General features: G+C 48.5%; 1 protein-coding gene across 2 annotated transcripts in view; it reads left to right on the top strand.

Annotated features, from left to right (window-relative positions):
- Positions 1–14,032, top strand: part of PLXNA4 (plexin A4) — a 445,428-nt gene that overhangs the window by 328,906 nt on the left and 102,490 nt on the right. For both annotated transcript variants that reach the window (XM_068549473.1, XM_068549474.1), the window contains exon 5: positions 8,051–8,151. In XM_068549473.1, the coding sequence (XP_068405574.1) occupies positions 8,051–8,151 (101 nt within the window). The remainder of the gene's footprint in view (positions 1–8,050; positions 8,152–14,032) is intronic.

Genomic DNA, 14,032 nt, shown 5'->3' with positions numbered 1-14,032 from the left:
GTGCAGCAGGGAAGGGGATTGCTCCTCGCTTGGCAAGGGGTCTGGCTAAATGGAACACGGGCCACTGTGGCACAGCCCACACCAGGAGGCGTGAGGATGGGGTGATTTCTAGAGGCTGCAGAAATCGCACTGAGAGCTCCTGGCCCAGCTACTGCCATTTGCTAATGAGGAGCAGCATATGTTGATGATTCCAGCGTCAAGCTCACTCCTTGGCTGTCCGAGTTCCCAGAGCAAACTGGCTTCCTATTAGGCATTTATACTTCTTAATAGCAGCAAATTGCAGCCCTCTGCAACATCTGCTACTTTTTATTTGCAAAGAGCTTCCCAGACCATTTGTATTAGTAGTATTTTGTGACCAATTCTCCAAGGCAGAGGAGGCCGGGGCCTCCTCTCTGAAAATGAGTCAGTGAGGGCAAAAGAAGAGGGGAGGATTTGTTCAAGGTCACCCAGACACCCAGAATGGATTAGAGCTCAGGACCTCAGCTCCCCAAACCTCGTGCTCTGGGGCTGTCGTCCTTGCTGTTCTGAGTAGCCACGAACTTGACCCCAGAACCCCTGCCTAGAGGCAGGTGGGGACAACGGTGACAGCAGCCGTTGCTGCTCCCCTTGCCCCTGAGCATCAGTCTGCTCTCAAGTGAGGCCCCTGCTGAATTAGCCCCCTGGCCAGAGCACAAGCAGGAGGAATTGCAAAGTTCAAGGCCAATCATCCTTGAGGAGTTTTATTGCTGCCAAGTAGATAAAATCACTTCCTGGCACAGGGACAGTCAGGAGGTCAGGACAGAGGGTCCTGCGAGCATCTCTGCTTCCAGTCAGCAGAGATATAATATATCTTAATTAATATTAAGATAATATTAACATCTGAAGAGCCATATTCTCTGTCCAGAGTCTTTTCTGGTACTTTGCTCAGGGGCTGGGCCTCCCTGAGAGCTACAAATCTGCGGTCATAGAGAGTTTGGGCAGCATGGGAGATGCTGGGAATATTCATTTGTCATGTTAGACACAGTTATTAATAATCTCCCCATCATGGTGCCAGATACATACAACCTGAGTGTTTATGTAGACCTGTCTGGTGTTCAGGATAGAAACTACCACACTGCCACCTTACCCCTCCTCGTTCAGCTTCTCCCCTCTCCCCTTCACAGGATCTTTGCACCCAGGTGTGACTTTCTGCCCAGGAACTGTGTATTGGTTAGCTATTGCCCCCAAAATGCTGTGTAACAAACCACCCCAAAACTCAGTAGCGTACAATAATAAACATTGATTCTCATTCTCATGGACCTTCAGATCCATTGCATGTCAGCTGATCTAGGCTAAGCTGGGCGGTTCTGCTTCAAGCTGCTGCACCAGCTGAGTTCATCTCCTCTCTGTGGGTTGGGCTCAGGTCTGCTCCACATGGATTCATTTGGCTGAAGAGGAAGCAGCTACCTGGGGAAGCTATCGTCGTGGCAGTGGCAGAAGCACAGAGGGCAAGGGCAAGCACAAAGGCACATCTCAAACCTTTTCCCTGTGCTTGCTGCCATCCCATAGACCAGATCCAGTCCTGAGGCCAAGCCCAAGGTCAAGGGGTGGGAAGTACACTCCACCTCTCCATTCACCATAAAGCCGGGCAGGGATGGGCATGGGGATGTTAGAGGCTACTTTAGGGAAATGAAGAGTTGGGCCTCATAACACAATCTGCCATAGCCCATGACCAGCCTTCTGACCTCGGCCTCTCTTGCCAGTCTGCCAAGTTCAGAAATACCTGCCACCTCTGAGCAAAGAGGATATGAGTGAATGTGTTCCAGGCATCTGGAGTGACATGACGTAAACACAGCTTCCCAAGCCAGTGCTCAGCCACCGCAAGTTCAAGCCCTGGCAGTGAGGGGCTTAGAGGTCATCATGGGGAGACGGGGCTCTACAAACCCCTGCCTCGCCCCAAGTCAGCAGAAACAAAGCCTGGAGAGGCAACTGGAGGCCACCAAAGGAATGAAGGGCCCCTGGAGGGGCTCTGAGAGGCTCCCTGAGACCATGATGCTAAGATCCATACGTATTGCCGAGTTAATAATTTTCTAGACAAGGACTGACTTTCCCCAGCTCTACTCTCTGTGCCTGGGGACAGGAGACGGATAGGACAGCACAGGGGACGGTGGGTACCAGACACAGCATCTGCAAGGCTTGACAGCTCTGCGGCAGCCTCTTGGGGTTTCTTAATGTGTCATCGTGCCTCTTTTTCTTTTCTTCTCTGACAATTTTGAAGGAAATTGGGTACTTAAGAAGTCTTTTGGACATTTAGATTAACTCCCGCCATCAGGCTTAGTGGTATCCACTGTAGCATTAGCATCCAGTTATAAGAGGAGAGATGGAGTTATAACTCACATTTCAACCAGAACGTCAAATGCTTAAACAAATTAGAGATACACACAGACACTGGACGTTATATCTATGGAACGTTTCTGAATGTAATCAGCAGAGCAGCAGGTACCCTTTGGAATACAAACGGCAACAGACAGAGTGGGACCCTATGGCTAGGGGAAAGCATCTTTCGGAATATCAGGGAAACCTGACGGGCTGGACAGTAGGGGCCAGAACTCAAGGCACCTGCAAAAATTCTTAACACATCCAGGCCCCAGGCCCGGCAGAGAATGGGTTCTGTTGATCAGAGTGAAAGCTTATAAAGGCCAAGGCCATGAGTTGCACTCCTATGTGGGCTCCTTTGCTCTGTTGTCAGTCACTCCTTGTCTTCCTGCCCCAGGTCATTGTTTTGTAACTTCATGGTCTTGGTCATGGGGCTGGATAGGTGAGGGAGTAGAGGTGGTGATTCTATTGAGCATAGTTCCAAACCAGAGAAAACTACACTATATTATTTAGGGAAGTTTACCTTGCTGGCAAAAGGATAAAGCAAACCCTTGTGATTCCCAGAAAGGTAATGGAAGGGGAAAGAGACGTGGGATGGAGATGGGCACACAGGTGCTCCTGGTCATAATTAGGGAAGAGAAATGCTGATGCAGAAGCTGAGCAATAACAGGAGAATCTGATAAAACCAAGGGCATTTGACCTCACAGGAAGTGTGTGCATTCCAAGACCCTCCCCTGTGCCTCTTGGAAGGCGTGGGAGGTGAGGAACATTTCTGGGTAGAACAAGGCTGTGACTTTTTTTTCCAACTCAGGAAACAGAGGTCCAGAGCTTGAGAGCGACAGATCCACTTACATGACAACACACGATAAGAGACATTCATCCCGAACACTTTTGTCCATTTGAGGTTAAATTGAAAAGAGTAACGATGCCTATCTTTTCACTCAAGGATCTCAGAATATTTCATACACGTGAATTTGTTATCAGTCTACCAACAGAAAGCTTCTCCCCCTTAACCCAGGCTGCTGGGAAGGAAATAGGTGTTCTTGTGTCTACCCAATAGTTGTTTTTTTATTATTATTTCTTTTACTGTGGTAAAATACACATTGCATAGAATTTGCCATCTTGACATTTAAGTGTTCAGTAGCATTAAGTGCATTCTCATTGCACGGCAGGCATCTCCACCATCCTTCTCCAGAATGCTTTTCTTCTTCCCAAACTGAAACTCTGGACCCATTAGACAACAACTCTCCATTCCCTTTCCCTCAGCCCCTGGCAACCACTTTCTACTTTCTGTCTCTATGAATTTGACCATTCGAGATCTCATATAAGTGGAATCATGCAATATTTGTCTTTTAGTGACCAGCTTATTTCATGTAGCATGCTGTTTTCAAGGTTCATCCATGTGGTAGTTTGGGTCAGAATTTCCCTCCTTTTTAAGGCTGAATAATATTCAATTGTATGTATATCCCACATTTTATTTATCCATTCATCTGTCCATGGACTCTTGGGTTGCTTCTACCTTTGGACTATTGTGAATAATATTGCTATGAACATTGGTGTACAAGTTCAAGTCCCTGCTTTCCATTCTTCGGGGGTATGTACCCAGAAGTAGAATTACCAGATCATATGGTAAATTCTAAGTTTAACTTTTTGAGGAACTGCCAAACTGCCCAATAGGTTTTTGCATAAAGCCGACAGAATGTGCCAGGAAGACTACCCTACCCGAACCCCTCCACCCACTCTCCCCCAGCACAGTGTAAGCACACACAGGGGTCCTGAGAGGTGGTGGAGCTCCTGTCTCTAGAAGCAGCGAGGGAGCTATTGCAGCCACATCAATCAGCACCTCTCCTGGAGTCCAGTGGCCAGGGGACAGACCTCACTCATTTGTGGTCTCTGAGACCATCCATCACTAGGATACAGTCATCTCTAGATAGGTCACATTGCCATCTGATTTGTTCTCCAAGCAGAAGCCCCCGCTCCGTGACTTTCTTTATTCACCTCTTCCTGTGGTCTGAATTCCCTCACTCAGTTAATTAGCATGCCTGGCACTGTAGCTTAAGACTTTAATCAGCGTGGGATGCTTTCAATTAATCGTGTGGCTCTGCATCTGGAGTGGTTTGTGTTCCAGGGTCAGGAGAGGAGCCGGAGATGGGGGACGGGAGAGGCGGCTTTGTTTGGGGTAAGGTGTGGGTGGAGGATCTAGGTGTCTGGGGAGAGAGAATCACAGCACCAAGGTGGCTCCGAATCCATCTGGCCACCTGCGCAGCTTACTAGCAAGGTGTGGAAAGTAAGCAGAGCCATTGGGGTAAAGAATTGCACCCAAATAAATGATGGGCTAAATCTAATTTTCAAAAGTGATTTAAAGTGTCAGGCAAATTTCTGATGCTTTCCAGAATTACGCACGGGATGGGGAGTGAGGCAAAGCAATGATGTAGATTGGGAGATTTGGGGTCGGTCTGGGCGAGCGTGGCCATGCCAGAGAATACTGTCTGATGGTGGGACTTTGGAAATTTCCCTGGGCCTGGTTTTCTTTGGGAAAGTCCTGGAAAGGTGAAGGGGTGGGTGGCACTCAGCTTTCAAGTGATGGTAAGCCTTCTACAGGGACTGTCAGAATCCTGGCGGTTTCCCAATTTTAGCATCCATGCTTTGAAAAGAATGGAGAAAACCTAGATAAAGTTCAGAAGAGTAATAAAAAATGACTGAACGTGCAGATAGAAAGAGCCTATAAGAAAAGGTGCAAGGAGGTTAGGTAGCATAATAACTTCCCAGGACTTATGTCCCTGTCCAACAGGGATCCACCCTGATGAAAAGCAAAGAGAAGTACATAACTGTAGGTGGTAAAAGCCCTGAATAAGTCTAGGAAGCTGGGCCAAGATGAAGCAGTGACTGGTTTAGGGGCAGACATCCCAGTTCAAGGAGGAAATACTGTGATCAAGGTAATAAAGGAGAAAAGTTCTTCCAGGCGTTAAACTCCTGACCAAGTTCATGAGGCCTAGGAAGAGCAGTTTGGGGTGACGAGGGAGAGAGGTAAAGCAATGAAGAATCGGTATTAATGACAAAGATGACAATAATAGTTAACTGTCACTTGCAATGTGCTTGATCATTTACAAGGCAGTTTCAAACCTCTTGGGTCATCTGTGCTTTGGGAAACTCTGTGAATTAAGGGGGATTTTTATCTCCATGTTGAAAGATGAGAAAAAATGGGACTCAGAGACAATAGGATCTCATTGCCAGTAAATGGTGAAGTCAGAATTTGAACCCAGTTCTGCAGGCTCCTACGCTGTTTCCAAACAAATGAAAATGACTCTTGTTTAAAATCGAGAGACGAAGGACTTTACAATTCCAGATATTGGCATTATTAAATGCCAGTTGCAAGATATTTTTAGAAATCTGAATGCAAAGGCTTTGGAGAAGATGAGGTTCAGCAAGCAGCTGGCTCTTTGTGTTGTACACCCCAGAACCCCATGGCACGGCCATCGGAGACAGATTATAGAACATGTCACTGGGAGAAACCAGGGAGGATATTAAGTTCAGACCAAGAAAATGCTTTTGATTGAACAAGCCATGATTTCCTCTTTAAGCCTGTGCAAAATATGGAGTGCTAGACAAGCAGCCGGAACATATGAAAACATTATTATGTACTTATGTTACCAACTTTCATCATCTATGGCCCCTTTTATTACTTTTTTCAGCTCTAGGCATCAAGTTTTGAAAGATTTTTGCCTACTAAACAAACTGTATTTGTTAAGCAATAATATATTTCCTATTTTTAGTATGGGAAATATATCACAGAGTATGCAAACAAACAGAAGATAGCAACAATCCAATTTTCATTAGGCTTTTGGAAATACTGAAAGTAACTGCGGACCTCGTTACCACTCATGAATTCCTAGGAGTCCAGCTACTTTGGGTTGGGCACCATTATTTATATGCTCACATGACCAGCGTGTCCATGCCCATTTAAGGGGTAGGGAAGGAAATTAAAGAGGCAACAGGAGGAGGATCGGTTCCTGACTCTGTGTAGAGTCAGGGGGGGTAATTTGTAAGAGACTGATTGTCAGGATCAGTTAGAAAAATGGGAAGGTTGTATGTAGGCAGAGCCAAGGCATGGCCCAGGCTGATTGCATGAGCAGTAATAAAAGGAAAGATAAAATTCCAAATGTGCAAAAAGACATCTGAGAATGTGGAGAAAGGGCCACCAAGGCCAAGGGCCAAGCTATAGGAACAGGAGCAGGAAGCTAAAAGGTACCTTGGAAGAAGTAAAAATACACGGTGGTCATTAAGATCGCTCGATGGGCACTTGAGAAAACAGAAAAGATATATAAAGGGAAGAAGAAAATTAAGGTGGAAAGGAAAAAGGAATCATGTGGGATTTGAAAATAATAATTAATTCTTAATTAATTCCAAAAGAGAGCTTCGAGACTAATTGAGCAGACTCTGGTGCCAGTTTGCCTGTGCATGAGTTACAAGTAGCCCCTGCCAAGTGGTACATAATTTTATGGAGGCAGACCACGAAGCAGCAGGGAAAACACGGCCTCTGCATTTGCTCATGAAGCACAGAGGCTCGGCCAGGTCAGCGTGATTTATACTTCTTCGTGTCTACTGTCTGATGGCAAGAAATTAAAAAGGACGACCACATCAAACTCTCTTAGCTCAAGCTGAAAGATTAGCTAAGAAGTCCTCCATTGAGATAAAAAGGTACCCCAAATGGAAAAGAATGATTACAAAAAAAAAAAAACCCAAAACCTTTTGTGAAGAAGAAACTGGCAAAAGTGGAGAAGAAAGACCAAGGCTATAGGAAGAAAATTAACATTCCATTTGATCCTGAGTATCGTTATTAAGTACCTCCTATGTCTCAGGCCCTGAGAAATCATGTCGAAAGACATCAGGGCAAAGCTACGTTGGAGAACAAAGAAATTCAAAAGATCTTTAGGGGTATGCAGGAAATAGAAGCATTTGGGCTAAACAGAAATGTCATGTGGAACATTTCACATTAACAAGCTGCTGGTGAAAGCTAAGATAAAGTTTTGGGGTTGGAGAGGAAGCCTCTAGTCATGACAAGAGTGTGGATAGGAAGAGAAATAGCAACAGCTGCTCTTTGAAAGCACCAGAGTGAACAACTTTATGAGCCAGTTGGCCAACATTATGAGAAAGAGAGAGTGAGCAAGTGTCATCTACAAAGCGAGTGGATTACACCTTGTTAAGGAGAGAGAGAAGGGTCTTGGACTTGGGTTCAGTGCTCTCTGGAACCACAAAAAGGATGAAACCTGAAGGAGAAGTTCTGGGAAGGGGCAAAACACTTTAAGGCAAAAGAGAAACAAGAACGGAGAAAGAAGAAGCATTTGAGTTTATTACATTGATAAGAGATAAATATGTGATGAATGGCTCGTTTGTAGAGATATTTGGGCGTTCGGGTGGTGGGAAAATTTAAATGTACATGATATAAATATCTCTGATAACAATGTGATATGAATTCTGTGGAGTCTATTCCCAGGGACTTCTAAGAAAATAACAGTTGGTTGTCTCCCCACGATGCTTATGGGCCCCCTGCTCAAATATGATCCCTCCAGGTCCCTTTCGGTTCTGGGGCTCTAGGCCCCTTCCTGCTTCTACACGGTTTTAGGTGATACACCTGATAGGATGGCATGACTTCTTAGTGAACTACTGGGTGTTCTGCAAAATCTTGACCGCTGTCTCCCGTGTGGTCCTGTCCTAGCTCACCAGAGTCCCTGTGGAGTCCTGTGGTCAGTATCGGAGCTGCGGCGAGTGCCTTGGCTCAGGTGATCCCCACTGTGGCTGGTGTGTGCTCCACAACACGTGAGTACCGCTGGGCCGCTTCCTCCTGCCTCCCCCTCCCCCAGTAATTCTCTCCCTCCTCCTCTTCTTCTCTATCACCACTCTCCTACTGTTTGACCTCTCCCTTCTCTCCCTCTCTTCTCTTACTCTTCCTTCTATGTATCCTTTGTAAATCTTATCTCCCTTCTTTTGTTCTGACTTCACTTTAAATTGTCAACTTCCCATAAAAATCTATAGAAATGTCAGCATGGGAATGATGAAGGGTCAGGATATGGGAATCACCCTGGATCGTTACACACTGGAGGTCTGGAGGGAGATCTCTGGACATTTCTGGTTGCAATTTGACTGTAGACTGACATTCCAGGGCTAAACAGCAGGAAAAAGGCATTGGACTCCTTTCTTTTTTTTTAAATTTTTTTTAAATATGTATTTATTTATTTATCTGGCTGTTCTGGGTCTTAGTTGTGGCACATGGGATCCTGACCAGGGATCAAGCCCGGGGCCCCTGCATTGGGAGCACAGAGTCTTAGCCACTGGACCACCAGGGAAATCCCTGGACTCTTTTCTCCAGGCTCACATGGGCCACTAAATCACGTGTGTGATGTCTACTGTGCAGTTAGTGATTTAACAGCCACTTAACAGACATCAGTATCCCCCCAGAATCTTCTGGTATTTGAGGGGTAAGTTCAAGTGCGTAGCACCTAAGAACCTCCTCTGCAGTCCTAACACTCATCTGGCTGTCAGAGCACCCTGGGCCCGGGGCCACTAGACCAGTGTTTGAAACCCTGGTCCAAGTGTTGGCCGATCCCCCCGTGTGGCTCTTCCTTGCTGGCTCCATTTTACTCTCTAGAAGTGGGAAGAAGGCAATGGTATACAGTGGAGACAAATGGTAGCCTGATAAATGAACTGAGGGGTAGAAGTAGGGTACAGACAACTCCCCAGACGTGAGGGGAGAACAGAAAGCCTTTCTTAGGGGAGCCGAAGACCCTTGGCATCGCTGACTGGAGAAGCCAGCAGTAGTTGGGCCCCACCCACTCTGTGGAATTTGGTCCCAGCCAAGCTATGGCTGCGGGAACCCCAGTCTTCTAGTTAACACTTGAAACTTGACACGCTGTGAGTTGGACACAACTATTATAAACTAAAAAGAAGGACTTAAGTTTTCTTACTAAGAGCCTGAACTGTATGTGACCAATGGCATTTACCAGTCACTTCCTGCCTCACTCCACCCCAGGAGTGCCTCTGAAAGTTAGACGTGCCCTCTTAAATTCTAACACAACCTCTCCAAGGCCCCAGGATGGGCACCCTCCCCTCTCTAGGTGACAGTCTCAGGCATAATGAGACCTAGATAGAGTTCACTGAGGAAAGGTTTGAAATCCCTCGGATATGCTGTGATGGGAAAAAACGGAGACCCATCAACCTACCCTGAAAAACAAGTAACTTAGAGATGACCAGAAACCGGGTACAGGAGTGTACCCAAAGCTGTGTATCGTAACAGAGAGCAGTGGCGCCTAAGACTGGCCGCCATACAAGAGGATGGGAGAGATTGCATTCAGAATCCAGATCAGCTCTGATCAACCCAGAAGAGTTGCACAGATGATACTTTGCAAGGCAGAGGGGAAGTCGTTTTCTTTGTCCCACACAGTGCGGCCTCTCAGAAAGGGCCTGTGCTCCAGAGCCATTGCTTCCTTGGGGGCCTTAGGCCAGCTGGCTTTCAGCTTGGCTAAGGATGGCTCAGCTGCTCCCGGCCTGAGGCTCTCACACCTGGCATCATTTAAGGGCAATCAGAAAAGCTGGCCCCCCTCTGACCCTCTATGCCTGTGGGACCCAAAGGCTGGTCTCTGTGTCAGCTTTGATCCTGCCTGCTGATGTCAGCCAGCCCCACATAACACTGAGCCCTGTGAAGAACAGGGGCCCTGAGGCTCTGAGACGGCAACAGGGGCGCTGCGGGTACGCCCACCTCCCCTCCCCAGAGCTGAGCTAAACAAGAACGACAGGAGGAGGTACCAGAGACTACTTCCTGCGCGGCCTCAGTTTCCCCTCAGTAACATAATACCTGCCTCCTGTCAAGCAGCAGAAAACAGGGGTGGGCTGGGGTCCAGGTGAAGTCTGGACAGTTCATAAAGGAAGCTGTCAGCCTGCACTGGGAAGCCAGCCTCTCTACTCTCAGCGTGGCCTACAGAAAACAGTCATGGACGTGAGCTCTGGGCATCTGCCACCAAGTCCAAATTCCATATTCCCCGGCTGTGCAGCCACCTGAGCCAGCACCCCAGCTCCAAGGTGCTCTGCCAGCTCAAGGTGTGGTTCTCTGTGACCTCGAGCCTCCTGGTTGTGGGATGGGCCTGGTGCTGGGGGCTGTGCTGACGTAAAGCCCAACTCCCCCAGGAGGATTCAGCTCACGAGCGCCCTAGGCCAAGGCTGCCCGCCCACCATGACACTCTGTACATCCATCCTTCCTCCTTCCCTCCCTCCCGGAGTTAATGACCAGGAGAACCCCCGGGCCCACGAGGCCAGGTGAAGAAGAGTAGATCCCTGGATCTGCTAAGATGCTTGTAATCAGGATATAATGTTTAATTTATATAGAGTGAGATAAACTGATGCTCAGTGTACAGTTTGGAAAGTTTTGATAAATGCAAAACCCAGGTAATCCACACCCCCATCAAGATATACAACATTTCTTCATCCAGAAAGTACTCTCATGCCCCTTCCTAATTCTTCCCAGTGGGCCTTTCTTTCCTTTTTTGCTTAAGTTCAAGGCAAAGCCAGACATTGCTTCTCCTAAATGTCCAGTTTGCACCCCTTTTCGTTTGAAATAGATGCCAACAGGACTTCCATGGCTGAGGCTGATGCATGAGGATGTGGGCCAAGCAGGAGGGAAGGGAGAGGCCGTGTGGGAAGGATGAGGATGGGCCAGAGAGCCTGCAGATGCTCCCCCTGGGGCACCTGAGTTTACTAGGAAGGGAGGGAGGTGAAAAGTGCAGGGGATTTCATCACTTTGGAGGAGCACCATGCCCACACACACCCCCTGTGCCAGGCACTATGCTAGGCTCAGGGCATACAAGGGGCCTGCATTAGACCTTCTGCCCAGGAGCAAGTTCTTGGGAACCAGGCCTCTGGTCCAGGGATGGGGTGAGGGTTGCAGTCTGTGCTAGAATCAGCACGTTTGTCAGGTCCACGCCGCGGGCAAGACCCCGTGCTAAGTGCTACAGGGCCCAGCCAGCCCGCCCCAGGAAAACTGTGCAAAAGAGCCTCAGGAAGAGGGTTCCTTGTGGTGTCAAGATACATCCATTTTCTGTCACTTTTGCCAGCTTTTCCCATGGTTGTAGGGAGTGAGAGGGTGGGGAATTCTGTGGGAAGAGAATGACAGCAGAAGCTGTGTGTGTGTGACAGAGGGAGGACAGAAACAGAGACAGAGGAACAGGAGGAGAGAGAGAGCGTGCATGCAGTTCAAGATGGGGCCCCAACCAACAGGTGGCTCAGGTGGCTGAAAGGGCTGTTTGTACCAGCAAGGGCGTAGGTGGGTTGCAGACTGAACGGGCTTAAGAAATGCTCATGTAATTGAAACCCTCCCTCCCGTTACTCACCCTCAATTGTCCTGAGCACAGGCTTGCCAACCCAGTAGCACGGAGAGTCACCCCTGTTGCCCTCTCTTGCAGCCCCGGGCCCCAGCCCACAGGCTTGATGGTTTCTAATGGTAATGACAGCTTCAACAAACTGTTTATTTGTCCATCACCTTGAGCCTTTGTTTTCAGGGCCTCCACCCCATTGGGCCTGAGCCTATTCTGACTTGGGTGAAAGACAGGAAAGCCTGAAGTGCACCCACAGCCCTGAAGCCCAGCTTTCACCTGTCCTGGGCCTGGAAAGATCCCTCCAACCCCCAGGTCCCCAGCCCCCTCTCCCTCTTCCCCTCCCGTGCCCAGGCCCAGAAGCCCATCAGTCTCAGCAGGTAACGGGATCCCCCACAGACCCAGTCCCATCGATCGGCCCAGACGTTACCTTTCTTCAGCAGGGTCCTCAGCTTCACTGCTGGGAGGCTCGTGTAACGCAGGACATTGACAGGCGAAAGATAAGCTCAGCTTTTATAAAGTCTTTCCCTCCCCCCTGGGACCCCTCCTCTTTGCAGATTTCTTCTCTTGGAAGGATGCCTTGGCATGGGTCACTGTTCAGGACTCACTTTATATAGTTTCTGCCAAGACAGAGAAAAGGAGAGGAAAGGAAAAATGCCGCTACCTAGACAGAAGGGATGGGTTAAAACTAAGAACCTGTCTGTGGACAGACCCAGTCTGGGCTCAGTTTCCTGCTATAAAATGGTAGTGAAGAGCCATCTTACAGCAACGCCTTGAAAATTAAGGGAGGGATGTGCAGGCAGCCCCCTGGGGGACTAGCTCTGACTTCAGTGGCTGTGTAAGCAGAGGCTATGGGTCAGACCCAGGACCTCCTCCGTGGTCCCTGTCCTGCTGCTGTCCTCCCCGGGACCGGAGGGCTGTGATGGGGTGGCTGGGAGAAACCCACCGCTGGGAAGTCTTCCCTCCCAGACAGTCTTCAGCAGCCATGGGTATGGCTGTCCAGCGGCCACCTGGGAAAGGGCAGAGAGAGCAGTTTGTTCCACAGTCACACTAAACGTCCCCTTAATCAAGTCCAAACTGATTCCAAAATGCCAGTCCTTTTGTGCTGCTTCTTAGCATATCCCGTAGCCTGGTTTTATGTTTATTTTTATTTTTTAACTGGTATCCAAGGGCTACTGAATACTCACCCACTAAGTCAATGATCTCTCCTTGGGCTCTTTGCAGGATGTCTGCACAATCGTGAGGAATTGTTCAGATCCACTTCTGCCCAGCAAACTCTTTGCAGTCTATGCTGTGGCCTTCCCTGACTCTTTGCGAAAAATTTATCAGCCTCTGGTCCAGAGGAAAGAGTCCCAGACGAGATCCTAGTGTATTTCAATTTTTCTCGCCCCAGCTCAAGAGATACGAACCAATCCACAGGGGATTGGTTCCAGGACCCACAGCGGGTACCAAAATCCATGAACGTCAAATCCCGTAGTTGGCCCTCTGTATCTGTGGTTCCACATCGTAGAGTCACGGTACTGAAAGGCCTCACCTGGTCCGTGCCCTTCATATAAGAAACCCCTTACACACCATCTGCCTAGAAGGCTTCCCTTTACTATCCAGTCTGCCTTCCTCCAAGCTGCACATGCCACCTGCCCATTTCTGGGGGCATGCCTGAAGAGGGCAAGGGTAACGATGTCAGGAAACCCAGTCTCTTCCCTCGTCAGGGTTCCCAGATGTGGAGACAGTGATCAAAGAGCCCCTGTGATCTCCAAGGTGAATAAGGTCCCTCTTACCTTTTCTGTAAAGGGCATTTGGGGAGCCCTACCCCATTTTTTTCCAACCTCCTCATGTTCTAAACACAGATTCCCCAAATATTGCGCTTCAAGCACAGGCCATGACCAACGTGAAGTGTTGAGGATGGGGGATCACCTACAGGGAGAAGCAAGGAGCCAGTTCTGATATCCGAGGCTGGTAGACCCACACTACCTGGAGGGCCTGGGGAGACGGACCAGCGGTGGTTTCCCCCGCCTCCACTCCAGTTTGGAGGTTCACCCAGGCCGGACTCACAGAAAGCCCCACTTCCAAATTGAAATTTGCTTGCCCAGCCAGCATCACTGGGAGTTAATATTTCCATCATTGTATTTAGGAATTAATTTCTGGAGAACTTAAGCACCACCTCTTTCCCTCTCCCTCACCCCCTTCCTTTCTCCATTCCTCTCCCTTCTAATTTTCCACTTGGCTGGGAATTCTCCAGCAGTGAAAGTTCAGGCTTAGGGGAGGCGGTGGTAGCTGCTTCTTTAGAGAAGATAATCTCATTGGAACCACTGACTTGAATAATAACCCCTCCAGGGGCC

Source organism: Eschrichtius robustus, chromosome 8 (assembly GCF_028021215.1).
Source record: "Eschrichtius robustus isolate mEscRob2 chromosome 8, mEscRob2.pri, whole genome shotgun sequence".
NCBI classification, from domain to species: Eukaryota; Metazoa; Chordata; class Mammalia; order Artiodactyla; family Eschrichtiidae; genus Eschrichtius; species Eschrichtius robustus.
Note: the sequence above shows the minus strand (reverse complement) of the source record. Positions and strands in the feature narration are given on the sequence as shown.